This window comes from Perna viridis, chromosome 1, assembly GCF_037379345.1.
Source record: "Perna viridis isolate PV_CMFRI_1.1 ecotype Kerala chromosome 1, ASM3737934v1, whole genome shotgun sequence".
Classification (NCBI taxonomy): Eukaryota; Metazoa; Mollusca; class Bivalvia; order Mytilida; family Mytilidae; genus Perna; species Perna viridis.
Genome location: NC_142445.1, coordinates 59,444,071 through 59,468,087, shown reverse-complemented (window position 1 = coordinate 59,468,087; position 24,017 = coordinate 59,444,071). Strand labels below are relative to the sequence as shown.

Sequence of the window (24,017 nt, the reverse complement as noted above, 5' to 3'; positions counted from 1 at the left end):
TAATGTTCCAATGCGCAAAACTCAAACACAAAGCTAATTGTGTTCTACATTTTAGGAGAAACTCGCTTTTATTTATAATAAGGTGCATCGGATGATCTAATATATCTCTATCTCTATAAATGACCTACTTTCTTGAATGATTTGATTTTTGTTTCTGAAAATGCCATTGTGTTTCTTGCAGTACAATATCAGTACAATGTAGCTCACTCATCCAATTGAACATCTGGTTAATAGTTGAAAATAACAATGATGTATATCGACATACAATAACAAACATTCATATAACTACAACTCATTGAAGAAAGCAACGCTCTTATCATTTCATTGTTTTACCAGATGTTCATTGGATTTGTAATTCCTTTCAGAAATAGATCTTATGATTGGAGATGGAGGTCGAGTCTTGTTCTTTAATACTTACTCTGGCAATTGGTCGACTATTTGTGATGACTATTGGAACGACGTGACAGCTACTGTTGTATGTAAACATATGGGAATGGGAAACAAAGGCATAGCTACAAGCCGTCAACGGGATTATAACTACCATTCATCGGGTTTCAGTATCAACTGTATCGGGTTCGAAGCTGATATCAACGAGTGTTCCCATTATGAAAACAGCTATTGTTATGCTGGGGTCGATATTGCCGTAGAATGCATGTCCAACTTCACAGACAAATCTAACTTCACGCATGATTCAAACTCTACAGACGGAAGTAAGTATTAAATTATTGCCAATGTTATGCTGACATCCTTCATTTTCCCTTGCTTAAAGCCAAGCGCTTCTTTGTCCAAGAAAATTATTTGCCATCGGGAAATGTCAAGTGTGATTGGTAAATGACTGAAAGATTTCAATGGACATAAACCGGTTTTTATATTAATAAATTGTCCACTTGAGTAACGAAGATGACTCATTTGGAAATCGACTTGGTCATAGAAAGTCAGAGACAAAATGTATACCTGGGAGTCATGGCGCCAAGTCGATTTCTCATTTTGCAACATGATGTTTATCGTCATTGTATTATTGGGCGCGTTGTTTCGGGATTTCCGTCGGCTTCAGGAAAATCTCAGTTCAATTGCTATCCTTTACTTAAACATTACTCATAGACCAATCCGATTAGATTTGTTTAGAATTCTTCCACATATGAGAAAGACAAGAATACATTCGCACATATTAATGTTCCAATGCGCAAAACTCAAACACAAAGCTAATTGTGTTCTACATTTTAGGAGAAACTCGCTTTTATTTATAATAAGGTGCATCGGATGATCTAATATATCTCTATCTCTATAAATGACCTACTTTCTTGAATGATTTGATTTTTGTTTCTGAAAATGCCATTGTGTTTCTTGCAGTACAATATCAGTACAATGTAGCTCACTCATCCAATTGAACATCTGGTTAATAGTTGAAAATAACAATGATGTATATCGACATACAATAACAAACATTCATATAACTACAACTCATTGAAGAAAGCAACGCTCTTATCATTTCATTGTTTTACCAGATGTTCATTGGATTTGTAATTCCTTTCAGAAATAGATCTTATGATTGGAGATGGAGGTCGAGTCTTGTTCTTTAATACTTACTCTGGCAATTGGTCGACTATTTGTGATGACTATTGGAACGACGTGACAGCTACTGTTGTATGTAAACATATGGGAATGGGAAACAAAGGCATAGCTACAAGCCGTCAACGGGATTATAACTACCATTCATCGGGTTTCAGTATCAACTGTATCGGGTTCGAAGCTGATATCAACGAGTGTTCCCATTATGAAAACAGCTATTGTTATGCTGGGGTCGATATTGCCGTAGAATGCATGTCCAACTTCACAGACAAATCTAACTTCACGCATGATTCAAACTCTACAGACGGAAGTAAGTATTAAATTATTGCCAATGTTATGCTGACATCCTTCATTTTCCCTTGCTTAAAGCCAAGCGCTTCTTTGTCCAAGAAAATTATTTGGCATCGGGAAATGTCAAGTGTGATTGGTAAATGACTGAAAGATTTCAATGGACATAAACCGGTTTTTATATTAATAAATTGTCCACTTGAGTAACGAAGATGACTCATTTGGAAATCGACTTGGTCATAGAAAGTCAGAGACAAAATGTATACCTGGGAGTCATGGCGCCAAGTCGATTTCTCATTTTGCAACATGATGTTTATCGTCATTGTATTATTGGGCGCGTTGTTTCGGGATTTCCGTCGGCTTCAGGAAAATCTCAGTTCAATTGCTATCCTTTACTTAAACATTACTCATAGACCAATCCGATTAGATTTGTTTAGAATTCTTCCACATATGAGAAAGACAAGAATACATTCGCACATATTAATGTTCCAATGCGCAAAACTCAAACACAAAGCTAATTGTGTTCTACATTTTAGGAGAAACTCGCTTTTATTTATAAGAAGGTGCGTCGGATGATCTAATATATCTCTATCTCTATAAATGACCTACTTTCTTGAATGATTTGATTTTTGTTTCTGAAAATGCAATTGCGTTTCTTGGAGTACAATATCAGTACAATGTAGCTCACTCATCCAATTGAACATCTAGTTAATAGTTGAAAATAACAATGATGTATATCGACATACAATAACAAACATTCATATAACTACAACTCATTGAAGAAAGCAACGCTCTTATCATTTCATTGTTTTACCAGATGTTCATTGGATTTGTAATTCCTTTCAGAAATAGATCTTATGATTGGAGATGGAGGTCGAGTCTTGTTCTTTAATACTTACTCTGGCAATTGGTCGACTATTTGTGATGACTATTGGAACGACGTGACAGCTACTGTTGTATGTAAACATATGGGAATGGGAAACACAGGCATAGCTACAAGCCGTCAACGGGATTATTACTACCATTCATCGGGTTTCAGTATCAACTGTATCGGGTTCGAAGTTGATATCAACGAGTGTTCCCATTATGAAAACAGCTATTGTTATGCTGGGGTCGATATTGCCGTAGAATGCATGTCCAACTTCACAGACAAATCTAACTTCACGCATGATTCAAACTCTACAGACGGAAGTAAGTATTAAATTATTGCCAATGTTATGCTGACATCCTTCATTTTCCCTTGCTTAAAGCCAAGCGCTTCTTTGTCCAAGAAAATTATTTGGCATCGGGAAATGTCAAGTGTGATTGGTAAATGACTGAAAGATTTCAATGGACATATACCGGTTTTTATATTAATAAATTGTCCACTTGAGTAACGAAGATGACTCATTTGGAAATCGACTTGGTCATAGAAAGTCAGAGACAAAATGTATACCTGGGAGTCATGGCGCCAAGTCGATTTCTCATTTTGCAACATGATGTTTATCGTCATTGTATTATTGGGCGCGTTGTTTCGGGATTTCCGTCGGCTTCAGGAAAATCTCAGTTCAATTGCTATCCTTTACTTAAACATTACTCATAGACCAATCCGATTAGATTTGTTTAGAATTCTTCCACATATGAGAAAGACAAGAATACATTCGCACATATTAATGTTCCAATGCGCAAAACTCAAACACAAAGCTAATTGTGTTCTACATTTTAGAAGAAACTCGCTTTAATTTATCAGAAGGTGCGTCGGATGATCTAATATATCTCTATCTCTATAAAAGACCTACTTTCTTGAATGATGTGATTTTTCTTTCTGAAAATGCCATTGTGTTTCTTGCAGTACAATATCAGTACAATGTAGCTCACTCATCCAATTGAACATCTGGTTAATAGTTGAAAATAACAATGATGTATATCGACATACAATAACAAACATTCATATAACTACAACTCATTGAAGAAAGCAACGCTCTTATCATTTCATTGTTTTACCAGATGTTCATTGGATTTGTAATTCCTTTCAGAAATAGATCTTATGATTGGAGATGGAGGTCGAGTCTTGTTCTTTAATACTTACTCTGGCAACTGGTCGACTATTTGTGATGACTATTGGAACGACGTGACAGCTACTGTTGTATGTAAACATATGGGAATGGGAAACAAAGGCATAGCTACAAGCCGTCAACGGGATTATAACTACCATTCATCGGGTTTCAGTATCAACTGTATCGGGTTCGAAGCTGATATCAACGAGTGTTCCCATTATGAAAACAGCTATTGTTATGCTGGGGTCGATATTGCCGTAGAATGCATGTCCAACTTCACAGACAAATCTAACTTCACGCATGATTCAAACTCTACAGACGGAAGTAAGTATTAAATTATTGCCAATGTTATGCTGACATCCTTCATTTTCCCTTGCTTAAAGCCAAGCGCTTCTTTGTCCAAGAAAATTATTTGGCATCGGGAAATGTCAAGTGTGATTGGTAAATGACTGAAAGATTTCAATGGACATAAACCGGTTTTTATATTAATAAATTGTCCACTTGAGTAACGAAGATAACTCATTTGGAAATCGACTTGGTCATAGAAAGTCAGAGACAAAATGTATACCTGGGAGTCATGGCGCCAAGTCGATTTCTCATTTTGCAAGATGATCTTTATCGTCATTGTATTATTGGGCGCGTTGTTATGCTGGAGTCGATATTACCGTAGAATGCATGTCCAACTTCACAGATAAATCTAACTTCACGCATGATTCAAACACTACAGACAGAAGTTAGAATAAAAACATTGCTGTTAGTACATCTTTCATCGTTCTCTTTTTTTAGTTTGAGATCTTCTTTGTCCAGAAAAATCATACTTTAATGAAAAATATTTTGTAATTTTTTTCTTTGTAAGTTTTGCATTCTTTTGCATTAATCTCTTTAGTGTCTTTATTTAATATGGCAAATGAAACCAATTCGAGTTCTAAAGAAGTTATTTTAGTACAGTTTTAACTACTTTCATTTTACTTTTTTTATTTTTTAACATCATTTTGTCATGCTTTGAATTTCCAGCGTAGTTGTAGATAGGGAAAATATATGTTTGTCTATAATTATATTTGTATTGAATCTATGTTTGCTAAGCATTTTTTTTCAAATACTTATGGATGAGTTTGAATTGTTATGGTCCCTTATTTGTTGTTAATTGAGGAAGTCATATTTTTAACATTTTGTTTTAGAAATGTTCACGTCGCCGGTAGAATTGATGTCATCAACAACTGAAATAATGCCGTCTTCTAGAGAAGCCATTTTGTCTTCACTGACAATGACAATTTTACCGAGCCCAATTATTTCTGGAGAGTTTTCATCGTTATCAACACGGAATTATCCGCCCAATGCTGATGCATTTTCATCCTTTACCAACCAAGTGAATACTTTGAGCATTCCTTACACATTGTCTTCAATATCAGCAACACAGTCAATATATATTCGGGCATCCTCCTCTTTTTGGGGAATTGGTTCGTCAACACACGTAACAACTCCATTGGCTATTACCTCTTCCCGAATATTTGTGGAAAGTTCAACATCAACAACTGATGCTTCGTCTCTTATGATACACAGCACCACCGACTTTCCAAGATCTGAGTTTGATACATCCTCACCAAAAGAATCTTCCATGTTGACGATCATAAGCCCCTCTTCATCGGCAACATCTGTTTACGTACCATTACCAACAACTTCCTCGACGAATGGAAATAGCCCTCACACAAGACAAATCTCAACTGGTATTGTGAGCTCCTCTACAATAAGTGGTTATTCAACAAGTCCCATTTCAACCGTTGGTAATAGTCCACGAACAAGCCAGACTTTAACCCGTGCTGTATTGTCATCAATAATAGGTGGGTATTCACCAACAAGTCCCACTCCAACAATTGGTAATAGTCCACAGACAAGCCATATTTCAGCTGGTACTATTTCGTCTATGACAATTAGTGGTTATTATTCAACCAGTCCCGCTCTGAGTAATAGTCCTCAAGCAAGCCATATTTCAACTGGTACTATTTTCTCATCAACAATGGGTTGGTTTTCACCAGCAAGTTCCACTCCAACTATTGATAGTAGTCCACAAACAATCCAGACATTAACCAGTTCTATTTCGTCATCAACAACAGGTGGGTATTCACCAAAAAGTTCCACTCTAACCGTTAGTAATAGCCCACAAACAAGCCATATTTCAACTGGTACTATTTTGACATCGACAAATGGTGGTTATTCACCAACAAGTTCCACTTCGAGCGTTGGTTATAGTCCACAAACAAGCCATATTTCTACTGGTACTATTTTGACATCGACAAATGGTGGTTATTCACCTACCAGATCCACTCTTACCAATGGTAATAGTCCACAAACAAGCCAGACATTAACCGGTTTTATTTCGTCATCAACAATGGGTCGGTATTCATCAACAAGTACAATTTCAATCTCGACGAGCAGTAAACTTTCAGAAATTATACACTCGACTGCCGTTACAACTTCAAGTTCTCCAACAACATCCACGCCTAATTTAGAGGGAACAAGTACTACCTACTCTTCATTGGGAAGTACAGCAGCGATGAATACCGCATTCCAAACAAGCATTACATCATCGTCAAACACAGCAATTATTCCATCTGCCACCGGAGCTGTTTCCTCTTCCACGGTTACTCAGTCAGCAGATGATGCCCTTGCTGGGTTGCAGGAGAGCTGGAGTGGAGGTTAGTATATCTGAAGCCATTAAGCTCAATATGTGCACATTCTATCACACTGCCTTTCTAGTGAATACACATTTTAAGAGTAAGTTGTTCGTAAATATTTTTTGCGTTGACTTTGCACCTTCAAATGAGACCTATCATATATGACCTCGAGTCCTTTATAAATCCTTCCATCATGGTTTTTGGCAAATCCTTGTAATTATTTTTTAACCATTATACTTTTGTTGCTGTACCTAAAAAAGTTGTATTGTGCCTGTTTGTCCTTGAGTCTAGGTATTATTATTTCACAAAAGAGACCAACAAATAAAAGTATGAAAGATAATTATCATCTTGTCTTTTCCTCTTGTTAATTATACCTGCATGCGAAAGGTACAATTGTACATGCAGTGTACATTTACTTGGTTGTTCAACTTACTAGTACATGCTATAAATACTTTTATCAACATTTTCTCAATCAACTGCATAGAAAGAGTAACCAAGGAAACCATGATTCTAGCGGAAATCAAAATAATGTAATCCAGGGATAAAGACATGGAAAACAGACAAACACAACACAGAACATAAAGTAACTAAAATAATACATACAAAGTAACAAAAGTAAATGAGCAACTTGGACTCCACTAAAACTTTAGAGCATGAACCAGGCGCACAGGTAGGGTAAGCGTCCTCTGCTTTTCTAGAAACCCCCGCCAAATTGCTCATAAAAGTCAAGGCTGGGATAGACGACAGAGCAAAGGAAAAATATGACACGTTGAACAAATCAGTTTTCATGGTGCAGATGGATACACCGTGACGATCAATGAGTTTATGATGACGACCATTAAACTTCTGTAGTGATGACTTCAATCGTGTAGCAACATAAACCTGTTCCAGAAACCTAATTGTAAGAAGTGTAGCGCGATACATAAAGTCTGCGTAGTTAAGGCAAGCTCTGGCATAACGTATGAGTTGTGATATGAAAACTTTACACGCAGATATGAGGCCGAACAATTTTTAAAAGTTGATGTATGCTTTTACTTAAATTTGTCTGTCGTTCAGGAGTGGCATCTATAGTTTTCTTTCCCTTTTTCAGGAGCGGATGTCCGTCAGTTTTACTCTAGTTACGTTATGATATTCATGGTCATTATTAATGTGCTGGTTCACATGAGACCATGAATATAAGGATTTCCGGTGACTTAGACTGTGATACAAAACTAGAGACTGTGATAGAAAACTATAGAGACTGTGATACAAAACTATAGAGACTGTGATATGATATTTTGTAATAGTTTAGTTTCCTCTGTTATTATTGTTATATTAATCTTTTATATAGTTTTTCACTTGCACTTTCGCTCAACTGAGCTTTTATTTGGCATAATTTGTAGTCTTTTACATGAAACTGGGAATTCAATCTCTGGGTCTTTGTGCTGTAATGAACTGTCTTCATTTTCTTTTTTGGAAATAGTTTAGGGTCCTTTTCATTTTTTTTACATTTGAAACATAATTTTTTGTGTGATATTCTTCTTTTGATAGTTGCATTATACTTGTTTATATTGTATTTTTAAATCAAAGTTTTTGTCATATTGCAGGAAACGACAACTTTACGTGATCTGACAAAATACAATGTACATTTTTGTTATATTAAAATAATCTAATTTCAGAACTAACACGGACTATGATTGGATACAAAAATCATCCATCATCTCATAGACCAAATTTTGTAATGCCTGTGGCGTCAACAAACTTTTTTTTAATGATTTACTTGTTGAATTTTTATACTTAAATTTTAATTATAAGGAATGACTGTTATATTTTTCGGTCTATTTGAAATAACCGCAATGCCAGTGGTGCACACTTGAAAATAAACTTCTACGCAGGTAATTAAGTGTGCACCACTTGATTGAAGTTATTTCTTCATAGACCGAAAAAATACAACAGTCATTCCTTAATTATACCAGAATTTATTGGTTCCTTTGAAAAAAAATGTTTTAATCTAATAGATGAATAACACGTAATAACAATTAATGACTTTTTTTGCACTTAAAGGAGATTTTTGACAAAGAATGTCATTTTTTGTAAAAGTAACTACAACACGAATTAGTTCTTTCGTGTCTTGTCAACAACACAATCAAGTAAAACTTTGTAACTGATGAAGTCTTGATAGCTTTAATGAGGTCCACCTTTTTTATCTTTATAATATTATTATTTTTATTTGGTATATTGTAAATTGTAACTGCAGTTTTGTGTTTTGTGTAAAATATATCCACTTAATATGTATACAAATTGTTTTCGAAGACTCGACCACAATCACTTTATATTTCTTTAGTGAATAGAGGAATAATAGTCAGAAATAACCCAAGTTTAAGATAGATTACAAGATTTATAAGGGGAGGAAAAGGGTTTGTGGAACAGACAAATCCCCAAACCGTGTGCCTGTGTACATGACAAAAGACTGTTCTGTCAGGAACGGTCTGGCATCATTGTTTTCAGAATTTTCAAATAAAAATCAGTACATATAAAGTAACTTGTTTGATCAATAAATGTAACTTACGTATCATTAATGTTCGTAGGAGATGATAATGGAATTGAATAATTAAATAATAATAAAAGTTTACGATACTGATGTAAGAGGAATAACTCAAATACATAGTTGATTATTAAAACGCTGTTGAGTTTTAAAAAAAATTAAGAGGCAGGTAATGGAATTGTCCACTGGGGCTATTTAAGCATACGTAGAAAATCAGAGAATGTGGAAGAAAACAGCATTTGTCGTATATTTTGTTGTGTTCTTTTACTGTATCATAACTCGTAAATTGTTCTTTATTACTCTATTTGATATTGTTATTTACACTCTCTCTCTCACTGTATATATAAGGTCTGAAAAATTCCCAACGATGTTAGAACCGTGAAATTTGCGATGCTTCATCCCTGGGATCTAATGGGGGCACTAAGCAATCACTATAACCCCTACCTTAAAAGGTGTCTAGATCCGTCACTTGAATATGTGTGTGTCCCAATTTTATTTGAAAAAAAACTTCTATTGTAAAATTAAATTAATGATGCATATCACAACAAATCAATATTATACAAACGTCTCAGAATGTGACGACTCTATTCGCTACACTGCTCCATCGGATAAAATATAAGATACAGGAAAGATTATATAAACGTATAGAAAGCGCTGAAAAAAAAAAGAATTTAATTAATATCCGATTGATTTAAAGTATTTGTTTTAGGATTTCTTTGTAATTGTTGGCCCTCGGTTGTTCTACTTATTTTTAAGCTTTATTGTGGATCAAATTATCCCCATTTCGACTCCATCACAATAAGTCAGACTTCTTTAACGAGATTTAACGAGTGTGCGGAACTTGTTCCCCACACGAGTTAAATCTTACTGCGTTCTTGGCATGAGTGATCATATTTTGGTTATTCACGATAACCAATTGAATACAGAATTTAGTTCACTGTGTGAATTATCGAAATTTATTTCACTGGGAACATTCGATAAAACACTGCTATCTATTTAATAAATAACATTAAAAATTAGCAAAAAAAAAGTCAAAAGGGGGAAATAACTCCAACATGGCTTAATAGATTAAAACGAAAATTTGACCGCAGATAGATCTCATCATGCTGAACACTTTTACCTAGTCAGAATTTGGCTAATCCTAGCGATTTTGGAGATATATGCGAAAAAAAACTACTGCCTGACCCTATTTTTCATTTTTAATAACGGCGGCCATGTTTTCAACGGATCAAAAATCCCCACATCAATACAATGCATGATACCCCCAAGGAATTTTCGTAATAAGTTTGGTTCCAATTGGTCAAGTAGTATCAGAGGAGAATATTTTTGAAAAAAATAACATTAAAAATCGCAAAAAAACTTCGAAAAGGGGCAATAACTCCAACGTCAACAAAAAGATCTCATAATGCTGAACACTTTTGCCCATGTCAGAATTAAGCTAAACCTAAAGATTTTGGAGATTAATGTTGAAATTGCTGTCTGACACCTATGTTTCATTTTTAGTAACGGTGGCCATGTTTTCAATGGATCAAAAATCTCCACATCAGTTCTATGCAGAATACCCAAGGAACATTCATACCAAGTTTGCTTCCAATTGTTCAAGTAGTGTCAGAGGAGAAGAGTTTTGAAAAATTGTTAACAACGACGACGTACGCCAACACACACACACATATCGTGTATATTACCAATCTTCTTTAAAGGTGATTTCATGTGTTCCTTCATTCTGCAATTTGTCCAGCTTCCTAGAAAACTCTCTAATAAACACTTAAAAAGATTAACGAAGATATTTATTGATGAAGTTCGAATTGGAAATTGTCGACATTTTTTTGCAGCAAGACTTTTTTCTACATCAAAGATAACGAAGTGTGTCTGCAACGTATGCAGAATTGCTATTTTCATTTTTATTCAAACATACTGCGTAATAGTTTTATTATTTATTTGATTTCTTTTTGTATCCAGGTCCTCTTTGAAATTTAAATTTTTAATGAAGAAAATATTAAGAACGGTCAATATGCAACGGTCGAAGTATTTTGATATGCAGTTCCCCAAAAAAATCATACAGACCCATACGCCCTTTTGTGCCTTTATTTCCTATATGGTGTATCAACTACCTAAACCATTCCAATCTTTCTTTTTTCAGTCGCTAATTTGTTAGCGCCTTCTTGCGCTCGTAATTTCAGTACGGTACACTCGCATATGATTTGCATAATTGTATATTACCACACCACTTGATGCTGCTGATCGATGCCGTAGAACCGTCAATTCTAGCTTCATATGAGATGTACCTCTTAAATACTATATGTTTTTTGTTTTTTTACTTGTATGAGACCGTGAAGTTTACTTTAATAGATGAAATGATCGGTTTAGCATTGAACTATCTGTAATATATCTGAAAAAACGCAGTTGTTTTGATTCAAAAACATTTCGACCGCAACTTTGCTTAAAGTTTGCCGATCTTGGCCGATTGACGAATTGTTGCGTTACACAACAAAGATCAAAGTTCAAAATTAAAGTCGGTACATATAAAGCTCTAATGAGCTTTTTAAACCAGCATAACCTTTAAAACGTTCTAAAATGTCTAGTACAAATTATTTTCGAAAATGTATACGCTTATGTTGCTAGTTATGTACAAATGTACGATATGTCAAAAGGTGTGAAATGGTAAAGAACATGAATGTACATTATCAATTGACCTAAAATCTTCATGTTTCAGCTCACTAAAATTTGTGATTTTTTTTAATTCTGAACCAAGTTCATACATTAAAAAAATACCTAATTGTGGGAGTTCAGTTTAGTAGACCACTGAATTTGCCTGGATGTTTGACGATTAGCGAATTTGAAGACGAGTCTTTGCAGGATTTGTATAGCATTTTGATCTAAAATTAGGAGATAAAGTATTGTTCTGGCTCTCCTTTTCAGAATTTTTTATAATTATTTTTTCATGTTTTTTTTATACATTTAAAACTTTTTATTAATAGTTTTCAATCAAAGATAAAGTTTTCATACTTTCTTAGTAATTTCGTTTTGTTTAAAATTCGTTTCAGTAAAGAATCTATTTTTTACTTTTACTTTCACTCTCACTCTTTAATATCCGGTCAAAATGGACTGATTGTTTTCATTGTTTTGGTTTTATATCCACCTTTTTCTTAGACCATCGATCCTTGGTAAACCAATGTGTGAGTAGATTTTTGTTCTATGATGATTATATTTTCATGATGCATAGGTATTTTTGCGACCAAAACGTATTTTGATGGTCTTTGAGACAACAACTTGACACATATATAAACTTCATATAACATTGCTCTTTCGAGGTCTTCAACGCATTGAGAGTATATTTATTCATCGTTTTTATGTTTATTTGTATTAATTAAGTAAGCGGGTATCATTATTGTGACGAGGTACGTCCTACATATTGGTTTTTTGTGTGTATAGGCGTTGTTTACATATTTATTTTGCGAACGTCCTAGATATTGACTTTTACATGTACACATGTGTATGTGTGTGTGACAACCAAATATTCTATGATACAATTCCTACATGTATGTTTGAGAGGTCTTATTACATATTTATTACAGTGCATACATTTTTACATAAATTTGCATAAAAAGGGCAACTTAAAATGTGACACGAACATGAAAACGAAACATACCGAAACACCTTTGCATTTTTGATATTATTGATATTTGTGCATATTGTGTATGAATTTATGAATATTATTAGGTTTATTATGTTTGAATATGATAATCATTTAGGTTACTATTTGTCAGTACAACAGGGTTTTTTATTTGTTGTAGCTTTTTACCACAACAACACTACTACTAGAGATACAAGTTGTATACATCTCACTACCACACTGTTATATTTCGTCCTGAATAAATGGGAATTATTATACGAACATGTGTGACTTTATTGGTAAACTGGCTGTGAAGCCTCCTCACGGCATAGTAAAAAGACATTGATGATTGTGTCAATCGATGTTTGGACTTAGAAAGCAACGTCCGCTTACAGAAAAAGGCAGAATGATGTTCAACGACGCGTGTTCCTCTCAAGAGCGTAAATGCCATACATTATGGAACCAGGTAGAAGACTTAATAATAACTTTACCAGAATGTAACGACGTTAAAAGTTTACGTAAACTAGATCGGGAGATAAATGAACAGTGTCATATATTTCACAAACATTCTGATGAATACAAACTTTACCTTGAACGACAGGGAACATCCGAAGCTAGTGCAGCTTTAGAAACATTTTGTCAATATATCCAGAAATGTAATGAAGTTGTGCATAACACTCTTACCGAATTAAGAAACCGAAAACTCGAACTTGTAGAAGCCATATCACAAGCTGGGTCGGGCCAATCTAGAACGAGTACTAAACGTGCTAGAGCCGCAGCAGAAAATAAAAAACTTGAATATGTAAAGAAAGAACAAGAACTCTTACAACAAAAGTGTGCAATTGAAGCTAGTATAAATATATGTAAACAGGAAGCTGCAGCAGCTACAGCTAATATAGAAGCAAATTTTGATGATGACGACATTGAAGATCGTGAACCAAAATTACCACTACCGGATTCCGACAAGAAATGTGACGTACAGAACTTTGTTGATAATTCAATAAATTTTACACCTGCTTTTCAATCTGTACCGGTATCTACGTATATTCCGGTTTCTGCTAATATAAACACTTCTTCGAAACCTGTACAATCAGCATTAAATGCCAGCGCACCTACTTTCCAGCCTGCCGCTTCTAACATGTCTAATCAACAGAACTTTGTCAACGTAACTTCTGACATAACCAGATATATGTTAAGAAAGGACTTCCTACTTACACGCTTTTCCAATTTTGATGACAAACCAGAGACTTTTACGTCATGGAGAGTCTCGTTTCAAAGCATTGTCAGGGAGCTGCAAATAACACCATTTGAAGAAATGGACCTACTGGTTAAGTGGCTTGGGCCGAAATCCAGCCAATTTGCGAAAAGTATTCGGTCAAGTAATGCACACGATCCATCACGTGGAGTAGCCCGGATATGGGAAAGACTACAAGATTGTTACGGGCGACCGGAAATGGTAGAGACGTCCATCAAAGCAAAGATTGCCGCATTTCCATCTATTACAAAAGATTATTCAAAACTTTATGACCTTATTGATATTCTGACAGAGATTGAGTCAGGCATGGTAAATCCGGAGTATTCAACGTTGCTGAGCTATTTCAACGCATCCACAGGTGTTACGCCAATAGTTAAAAAACTCCCGTTTTCAATTCAGGAGAAGTGGATATTTCACGCTAGCAAGTATAAGAAAGCACACTCCGTTCCATTTCCACCGTTTACGGTTTTTGTAAACTTCATTCGGGAAATTTGTGAAATCAGAAACGACCCGGCATTTTCTAATCCGGTTCAGTCATCATCGCCTGCTCCAATGAAACACGTCAAACAGACCGTTTACACCCGAAAAGTTGATGTTACGAGACATGATGGTAAAACGGAAGTTGATAGATCTTCACGAAACAATGGCAATATTGAACGTCGGTGTCCGATTCATAAGTCGCATCATGACCTGAATTATTGCAAGGCCTTTAGACGCAGACCTATTCAGGACCGTAGAAAATTTCTGAAAGATAAAGGTATATGTACAAGGTGTTGCTTATCAGACACTCACTCCGCCAAAGATTGTCAAGCGACAGTGAAATGTTATTTTTGTGGTACCTCAAGTCACGCCACAGCGTTACATGAACATGTTATCAAACCACAACAGAATTTTGAATCTAATTCTACCAGGAAAGAATCATCCCGTAACGTCATTAATGACAATTCTCAGTTTGAAGAGACCGTTACTTCGATGTGTTCTTCTGTATGCGGAAACATGTTAGTCGGTAGATCTTGCGGGAAAACTGTTCTTGTAGACATTTTTAACAAACACAATCCAGACAATGTTGTTCGTGCTTATGCGTTGATTGACGATCAGAGCAATCAAACACTTGCTACACCCGAACTTTTTAATCAGCTCGGTATTAATGGCGAAACGACGACCATTGTTATGTCGACGTGTTCAGGCAGTACGTCTATGGCGGGGAGACAATCGACTCATCTTAGTATACAATCCGCAGATGGAAAAACTGAAATAAACTTACCTAGAACGATTGAATGTGATTCTATACCATGTGACTATCCGGAAATTGCGACACCCGATGTTGCCGAGCAACACGATCATCTGAGGGACATCGCTGAATACTTACCGAAGTTAGATCCGAACATTAAAATCATGCTTTTAATTGGACGCGACTTACTGGAAGTGCACCACGTTCAGGAACAAATTCTTGGTAAAGATAAATCTGACCCGTTTGCACAAAAGCTATCTCTTGGATGGGTTGTTATTGGCGACGTGTGTTTGGGAAAAGTTCATGCTCCCAAAACTGTAACCATTCGACGTACTAACATTTTAGAGACAGGTCAGTCTACTACTTTTCCGCTATGTACAAATCGTATTGAGATCAAAGAACAAAGTGACGATTTATTTATTCGCACTCCGTCAGATAATATGATCGGACCCTCTGTCGAAGACAAGCAGTTTCTTCAAATTATGGATTCCGAGTTTCGTTTAGACGACTCCGGACATTGGAGTGCACCTTTACCGTTTAAAGAAACGAAAGAACATTTGACTAATAATCGTAGTCAAGCTTGGAGAAGAGCACAAATTCTCGATGCAAGTCTTCGTAAAAATGACAGAAAACGTGAACATTTCATAGCGTTTATGGAGAAAGTCATCAATAGTGGGGCGGCAGAGAATGCACCCACAGTAGTAGACGGCGAGTGCTGGTACCTACCGCTTTTCGGCGTATATCATTCCCGTAAACCTTACCAGATTCGTGGTGTTTTCGACAGTTCCGCCGTATTCGAAGGTAACTCTCTAAACAGCCAACTCATGAGTGGTCCGGATTTACTCAACAATTTAGTGGGAGTCTTACTGCGCTTTCGTAAAGACGCTATAGCTGTTACTGGAGATATCGAGCAGATGTTCTACCAATTTCATGTCGACGAACATCACAGAGACTTCTTGATATTTTATTGGTATCGTAATAATGACTTTACACAACCACTTATAGAGTACCGGATGAAATCACATGTCTTCGGTAATACACCGTCTCCAGCCATAGCGACGTATGGTTTACGCAAAGCCGTGGAAAATAGCGACGAAGATGTCCGTTCATTTGTGAATGATGACTTTTATGTTGATGATGCGTTATCGTCATTCCCAGATAAGGATCAGGCTATCGACTTATTGAAACGTACTCAGAAAGAGCTCATGGACAACGGCAAAATCCGTTTACACAAGATCGTTTCAAATAATATTGAAGTTATGCAATCCTTCGACAGTAGTGATTTGGGAAAAGATCTCAAGGACTTGAATCTCTCGTCCGATATACTTCCTCTTCAACATAGTCTCGGCTTATCTTGGAATTTGGAATCCGACATGTTCGTCTTTTCAGTAAACATTACCGACAAACCTTGTACTCGTCGTGGTCTTCTTTCATCGGTTAATAGTATATTTGATCCGTTAGGCTTTTTATCTCAGTTGACCATTAGCGGCAAGATGTTGCTACGAGAATTGATACCCCCAGGGACAGACTGGGATGAACCTTTATCCGAGGAACACTCTGTGAAATGGCATGATTGGATAGAGTCTCTCAAATCCGTCGACAGCTTTAAATTTCCTCGAATGTTTGTCGAAACGTCATTTTCATCTGCAAACAGCGTAGAAATTCATGTGTTTTGCGACGCCTCTGAGCAGGCAGTTTCTGCCGTTGCGTACATGAAAGTGATTGACAGTAATGGTTATTCGTCAGTAGGTTTCGTTATGGGCAAGTCTAAGCTTGCACCACTTAAAGGCCACACTATACCGAGATTAGAATTGTGTGGTGGCGTTTTAGCGGTTGAAATTGCGGAATCAATATGTACTCACCTTGGACTTTCGCCTAATCTGTGCTATTTTCACACTGACAGTAAGGTAGTCTTGGGCTATATTAGTAATACTAGCCGTCGTTTTTACACCTATGTAAGCAATCGTGTAGAGAAAATTCTCAGATTCTCGAAAGCACAACAATGGAATTACGTCCCCTCTGAAAGGAACCCAGCGGATATGGGAACTAGATTTCTGACCGTTACTTACCTTACTGCTATTGACTCTTGGATTAAGGGACCAGAATGGCTCGTATCAACGCCTTCTCTTTCAACAAGTTGTGACATTTCTTACTTACTTGTAAATCCTCATGAAGACAAGGAAGTCCGTCCGGAGATTGTAACTGGCTTAACTAAAGTGAAACCAGGACTTGACTTGCGCTATTTAGAGAAATTCTCGTCATGGAAATCGTTGGTGAGAGGACTCTCATGTATCAAACGCGCTCTTCGTAGACGTATATCTAGTGATAAGACAGACACTACAAGAGAAATTGATATTTATAAGGAAACCGAACAATTTGTCGTAAAATGGACTCAGAGCGTTGCGTATTCAAAGGAAATTGACAATTTGAGCCACAATGAGATCATTGCCTTGAACAGCAAAATTGTACAGTTAGATCCGTTTATAGATACAGATGGACTGATGCGCGTCGGTGGTCGACTCAAACGCTCGAACTACGAAATCGGTGAAAAGCATCCTATTCTGATACCAGGTGACAGTCATCTTGCGAAATTGATAATTATGCGTAATCATGAGCAATGTCGTCATTCTGGAAGGCACATTACTGAGGGAACCGTACGGAACTCCGGTTATTGGATTACGGGCCTTAAAAGGAGAATTTATTCTGTTATTTCGCAGTGCTTGATCTGTAAGCGTTTCCGTGGCAAAAGTATGACCCAGAAAATGTCAGATCTTCCGGAAGAGCAACTACGTGCATGTCCTCCGTTTATATATGTTGCTGTCGACTGTTTTGGTCCGTGGGATATTGTAACCAGACGTACGAGAGGAGGAAGTGCATCTTCGAAACGATGAGGTGTCATCTTTGTGTGTCTTTCGTGTAGAGGTATCCACATCAAGCTTATAGAGGAAATGACTACGTCATCTTTCGTAAACGCTTTACGAAGGTTTATGTCAGTCCGTGGATGAGTTCGAGAGTTCTATTCTGATCGTGGATCAAATTTTGTTGGAGCCGTCCGTGAATTAGGGATACCAGCTATCTATGTCGAGGATACTGAATTGAAAACCTATCTCAACGAACACGATGTTGTGTGGAAATTTAACACGCCTTATTCTTCGCACCATGGAGGATCTTGGGAACGACTTATAGGAACCGTTAGACGAGTATTAGACTCTATTCTGTATGAAGCTAGACATCAGAAACTTACTCACGAGTTATTAAGCACATTCATGTTTGAAGCCATGGCTATCGTAAACTCACGCCCGTTGTCTCCGATGTCTTCAGATCACGAAGCTCCGAATATGCTATCTCCAAATTCTCTTCTCACTCAGAAAGTCAACGAACCAGTTGAGGATTTCAGTGAATTAACGATTAAAGATGCGTACTCATCTCAATGGAAATTTGTGCAAGTACTCGCTGAACAATTTTGGAAGCAATGGAGACGCATATACATACAATCGTTACAGTTTCGTAGAAAGTGGCACCGGCCACAAGATAATATTCAAGTCGGAGACTTAGTTCTAGTGCAAGACAACGAGTTACACAGAAATCAGTGGCTTATAGGGCTTATCGAATGTGTTTATCCAGGAATCGACAAACTCGTTAGGAAAGTTAAACTTTGAGTGATCAAAGATGGAAAACCACATGAATACATTCACTCAGATTGTGTTTTTATGTCATAATTAAGTTTATTGATAGTGTTTAGAACTGTGTAAATCGTTGGTCAAATTTTTGAAATTTGATAAATTCATTGTGATTTTTTAAATCAGACGGGGAGTGTTCTGGCTCTCCTTTTCAGAATTTTTTATAATTATTTTTTCATGTTTTTTTATACATTTAAAACTTTTTATTAATAGTTTTCAATCAAAGATAAAGTTTTCATACTTTCTTAGTAATTTCGTTTTGTTTAAAATTCGTTTCTGTAAAGAATCTATTTTTTACTTTTACTTTCACTCTCACTCTTTAATATCCGGTCAAAATGGACTGATTGTTTTCATTGTTTTGGTTTTATATCCACCTTTTTCTTAGACCATCGATCCTTGGTAAACCAATGTGTGAGTAGATTTTTGTTCTATGATGATTATATTTTCATGATGCATAGGTATTTTTGCGACCAAAACGTATTTTGATGGTCTTTGAGACAACAACTTGACACATATATAAACTTCATATAACATTGCTCTTTCGAGGTCTTCAACGCATTGAGAGTATATTTATTCATTGTTTTTATGTTTATTTGTATTAATTAAGTAAGCGGGTATCATTATTGTGACGAGGTACGTCCTACATATTGGTTTTTTGTGTGTATAGGCGTTGTTTACATATTTATTTTGCGAACGTCCTAGATATTGACTTTTACATGTACACATGTGTATGTGACAACCAAATATTCTGATACAATTCCTACATGTATGTTTGAGAGGTCTTATTACATATTTATTACAGTGCATACATTTTTACACAAATTTGCATAAAAAGGGCAACTTAAAATGTGACACGAACATGAAAACGAAACATACCGAAACACCTTTGCATTTTTGATATTATTGATATTTGTGCATATTGTGTATGAATTTATGAATATTATTAGGTTTATTATGTTTGAATATGATAATCATTTAGGTTACTATTTGTCAGTATAAGTACAACAGGGTTTTTTATTTGTTGTAGCTTTTTACCACAACAACACTACTACTAGAGATACAAGTTGTATACATCTCACTACCAAACTGTTATATTTCGTCCTGAATAAATGGGAATTATTATACGAACATGTGTGACTTTATTGGTAAACTGGCTGTGAAGCCTCCTCACGGCATAAGTATGAGCCATCAACCAACCAAGGATCTTTATAGTAGATGAAGTATATCTAACTCCAACGAACAATTAAACTTTAACAGGTGACTACACGGTCTTCAATGGTGGGCAAAACCCATACTAGAATGCAAGCTTTAAAAGGCTAAAAAAATAAATGAAGTAAAACTATGACGAAAATCGACCTAATCTATGCAAAAAAAAATAATGAACACACACACAAAAAAAAAAAACGACGACAACCACTGAACTACAGGTTTCTGGCTTGTGCACATTATAGTACAATTTCATGGAGATCCACACACTTTCACTGGTCATTGGCTTGAAGTCAATTAAAGTTTGTTTTTGTCTGCAAAAACATGTCTCAATAGTTTCAGAGGAGTTACCCTGACATGGTAATTTATAAGGATTTTTGTCAAATTTCTAAGTTCAAGGGGGCATAACTCCTAAAAAAATTAGGGAATAAAAATTTCCTGGCATATATATGATATTCTTGCTTCATACCAAGTTTATTAAAATTCAGTTCAGCAGTTTGAGAGGAGTTGCACTGACTAACTTTGTGATGGACAAGCCAAGACACCTAAGTGGGAGGAGACATAATTGTTTATGCTGGATGCTAGGGGAAACAGAAAACAGCCATACCATTCCATGACTGCAATTTTTTCAGCTGATTGAAAATGCACAAGAAAACAAAATGTCTACACAAGTACAGCACCAATTTAATAGATGATACCACTTTGAAACACAAGGTATTTGTCTACAGTTCTTGTGACAGCAGAAACAAAAATGCATTGTTCTGGTCCTTTTTTGGAACTCAATCATTATCATCCATTTTTCAATATTTTAAGGATTTGAAATGCATTTTGTCTTGAGGGACAAAAAATCTTGTTCATGTAAATGTAATTGAAAGAGTTGGATTATCTCCCTTACCAAGGCATATTCAAATCTAGGAGTGTTAGTGCTCACAATGAAGGATTGGAAGGGCTACTATTACTCCTGTTTTATTAACACTTACTACATTACATTATGCCTTTCTTTAGCATCATTAAAGTGCCACTGTGTTTGCTCCCATGTGTCCAGTTTTTGCAGATACAAGATTCCACATTAACTCAATTTTTCCCCATTTACCTCGTTTTCACATCCATCCGAACAGAGTAGCTGCCCAATTTAGAATCATGTAGAAGATGTTTTATGGGATGAAAATTTCACAAGTTTTATTTGTTAAATGATGTTATAAACATTTCAGATTATTGAAACTTATATAATCATTTTCTATGATTGATATGCTTGGGTTTTTTACTGAGCTAACTCATATTTTAACACATTCTATGATAACTTTAAATTGAAATATGTTTTCTAGAAAGCTGCATATGAAAATTAATTGCCCATTCCATAAATAATACACTTACATCAAAAATACAGAAAATTACTTGCTTCACATTAATTTTCCATGGTTTATAAGCTGATATTAACATAACGTCTTTTTTTTCTTTTTTAAAGATGGGTTTGACTTCCAATACCTGCACTAGTCAGTTTGAGTGTTTCCTTCCTCTTGAGTAAGTTGAAGTGGTTCATTTTTTATTTTTGTATTTTTTTTAAATGTTTTTTTCTTGACACTTCCAACTATATTGACCTGTGGTTGTACTTATATTGATACTATTTGATTCTAGAAAATGAGAATGACACATTACCAAAGACAATCCCCTACTACTGCTGAAAGTACAATATAGAAAGTTAACATAAACAAGTAAGCATAGTAACCAATCCTTTCCTTAGGAGTTAGTTAAAACATCTTATTTTCCATCATCAAAATGCATCCCAGATTGAAAAAAAAACCAGGTTACATAATCTCTCAATGTGAAGGGACTAACTATGGCATGGGTGAAGAAAAAAAACAACTATTTCACAATCCTGTTTTTCACATGACTGTAGAAGGAATTAATTTAACAATAAGAAGGAAAATGTACATCACAAATCTCTTAATGATTTTGTTCAACATATAAAGATATTATGTATTTTTCATAGTTATTCATGTATTACTGATAAAAAAAATAAGTGTAAAAAATCGAAAATATGTTGCTGTGAGTCAACCTTGGGAATTTGGATCGCACTGTAGAAGTCGTACTATAGATGGATCACTTTTTGCACCTTCAATAAATTCTGCCAGAGACAACTGGTTATCGGCATTTTTATCCATTTGCCGGAATATTTTGTCAGTTCGTTTCTCAGGTGTGGATTCGTCCTCTGGCATTTTCATCACAGTGCCAACCATCTTGTAAATTGCCTAAAAAATGTAAAAAAGTAATTATTCAGATAATTGAACTGGTACATATAGAAGTTAGTTCAAATCAAAACAAAGGATTGATTTTTTTTCATTTCATGTAAGTTCTTTTTTTTCTATTTTTTATTTACATTTGCCTTTTTCATTAGTGTAAATTTGTAGATTAATTGCCATATAAGGACTAACCTCACTGAAGAAGGAATCAGAAATGTGTCAAGATTCTCCACCTCTAAATTTTTGGCAATTACTGATCATTATACAATTATTTCAGAAAAAACTATACAAGCAAAAGATAAGTGTCAATAATTATCTGATGTAGCATTAAATATTTTACACAAGGAATACTAACAAAAAAGATCTTTCAAAACTATTTTTTCAATGTAGAATCATGTCCAACTAATACACCTAGGCTGGATAAGAGTATAACGTATGACCAAATGCAATATACATCAATATCAATACAGTAAATAAAATAATTAACTTCAGGGAAAACAGTTGACCTTCCTTAGAAATATTGACCATTTACTTGATAGACTTCATAGATAGTTAACTGGACAATTGAGAAACAGATTTCAACTTTCTAACAGATATACATTCATATAACAATAGAAAGTTCAAATCTCCTTGACAAATGTCTAATGAACTACCTAAGACATTGTCATCCAGTAATGGTAATTCAATAAAGGGAAAATCAACTCTATCACCTGAAGTTGACTATTTCATTTGCTATAAAATTCAGAAAAAAGTTGAACCGCCAGTTTTTAAAACATATAACACAACTCTTTAATCCATGTACATGTACAGATCTGTAGATACCAACACAAAAAATTCATTGTTTGAACCAAATATCAATCCCATTACATCAACTCTCGAAAAAAGTTCCTGATAAATACCACTATCCTTTAATAGCCCATATATCATGTCTATTAAAATTCTTCTGGGAAAGCAACATTTACAATAATGGAAATATGGGCAATAAACCGAAATTATCTTTAACAGAGTGGGAGGTGTGGACAAAAAGCCTATGTCTGTATGGAAATTAATATACTGACAAAAAATACTGTGCTTTTATGCCCAAATAAAGTATGCCTCTTTACAGAAAATTTACCAAAATTAGCAATTTTTAAGGTTTGTGAATCATGTAGAAGTAAGACCTTGAAAGAGAAAAAAAAGGAATAACATGTCTGGACATGTGTCATGGTCATATATTTGTCATTACATTAAGATCTTCTTATTGTATAACACTAAGCAAGTAAAAAAGTGTAGGTTACAAATGACTTCAAGTATGAATACTTCTGTACTTGTAATAGTGTACACTGCTGATAAAATGATGGTCAAGTTCAATAGGTAAATGTTCATTTTAAATATTTGTCAAATTTCACCATATTAGAAGATGCACACCTTCAATATGAATATAAACACTGCCTGCAAAAAAAAAAAAAAACTTGTTCAATTTTTGAGTCCCAGGTTACACAATGTAGGTACTGCTAAGCACGAGAGCCAGATAGATAGACAGATGAGAGCCAGACAGATAGACAGATGAGAGCCAGATAGATAGACAGACGGACGGAGTCAAGAATCTACTAGACCAGCTTTCATAAGAAGTGACGCAGGTAAAAATATATCAAATAGGAAGTGACGCAGATAAAAATATATCAAATAAGAAGTGACACAGGTAAAAATATATCAAATAAGAA

General features: G+C 35.3%; 4 protein-coding genes across 7 annotated transcripts in view; 3 read left to right on the top strand and 1 right to left on the bottom strand.

Moving 5' to 3' along the window:
- The window catches only part of LOC148629626 (scavenger receptor cysteine-rich domain-containing protein DMBT1-like), a 34,490-nt gene extending 30,764 nt beyond the window's left edge, over positions 1–3,726 (top strand). Inside the window, exons 22-25 of the mRNA XM_088576481.1 lie at positions 366–710; positions 1,535–1,879; positions 2,704–3,048; positions 3,563–3,726. Of these exons, the coding sequence (XP_088432607.1) occupies positions 366–710; positions 1,535–1,879; positions 2,704–3,048; positions 3,563–3,726 (1,199 nt within the window). The remainder of the gene's footprint in view (positions 1–365; positions 711–1,534; positions 1,880–2,703; positions 3,049–3,562) is intronic.
- Positions 3,727–3,878: 152 nt separating this feature from the next.
- LOC148629625 (uncharacterized) lies at positions 3,879–8,229 on the top strand. The gene is made up of 3 exons (XM_088554395.1): positions 3,879–4,217; positions 5,072–6,586; positions 7,656–8,229. Exons 1-3 carry the CDS (start codon positions 3,884–3,886, stop codon positions 7,736–7,738), a joined length of 1,932 nt encoding a protein of 643 aa, XP_088410521.1. The 5' UTR covers positions 3,879–3,883; the 3' UTR covers positions 7,739–8,229.
- Positions 8,230–10,044: 1,815 nt separating this feature from the next.
- LOC148629624 (uncharacterized) lies at positions 10,045–19,996 on the top strand. 2 transcript variants are annotated; one of them, XR_015916979.1, is made up of 3 exons: positions 10,045–12,265; positions 12,884–19,279; positions 19,896–19,996. XR_015916979.1 is itself a non-coding variant. In XM_088554378.1 (2 exons), the coding sequence occupies exon 2, from the start codon at positions 13,064–13,066 to the stop codon at positions 18,077–18,079; it is 5,016 nt and encodes a 1,671-aa protein (XP_088410504.1). In that variant the 5' UTR covers positions 10,045–12,265; positions 12,884–13,063; the 3' UTR covers positions 18,080–19,996. The 2 variants fall into 2 exon arrangements, 1 of the variants encoding a protein (XP_088410504.1); XM_088554378.1 differs by having other exon boundaries at positions 12,884–19,996.
- Positions 19,997–21,938: 1,942 nt separating this feature from the next.
- Positions 21,939–24,017, bottom strand: part of LOC148629623 (neurocalcin homolog) — a 30,900-nt gene continuing 28,821 nt past the window's right edge. For all 3 annotated transcript variants that reach the window (XM_088554415.1, XM_088554408.1, XM_088554419.1), the window contains exon 3: positions 21,939–22,323. In XM_088554415.1, coding sequence (XP_088410541.1) covers positions 22,126–22,323 — 198 coding nt within the window. In that variant the 3' untranslated portion in view covers positions 21,939–22,125. The remainder of the gene's footprint in view (positions 22,324–24,017) is intronic.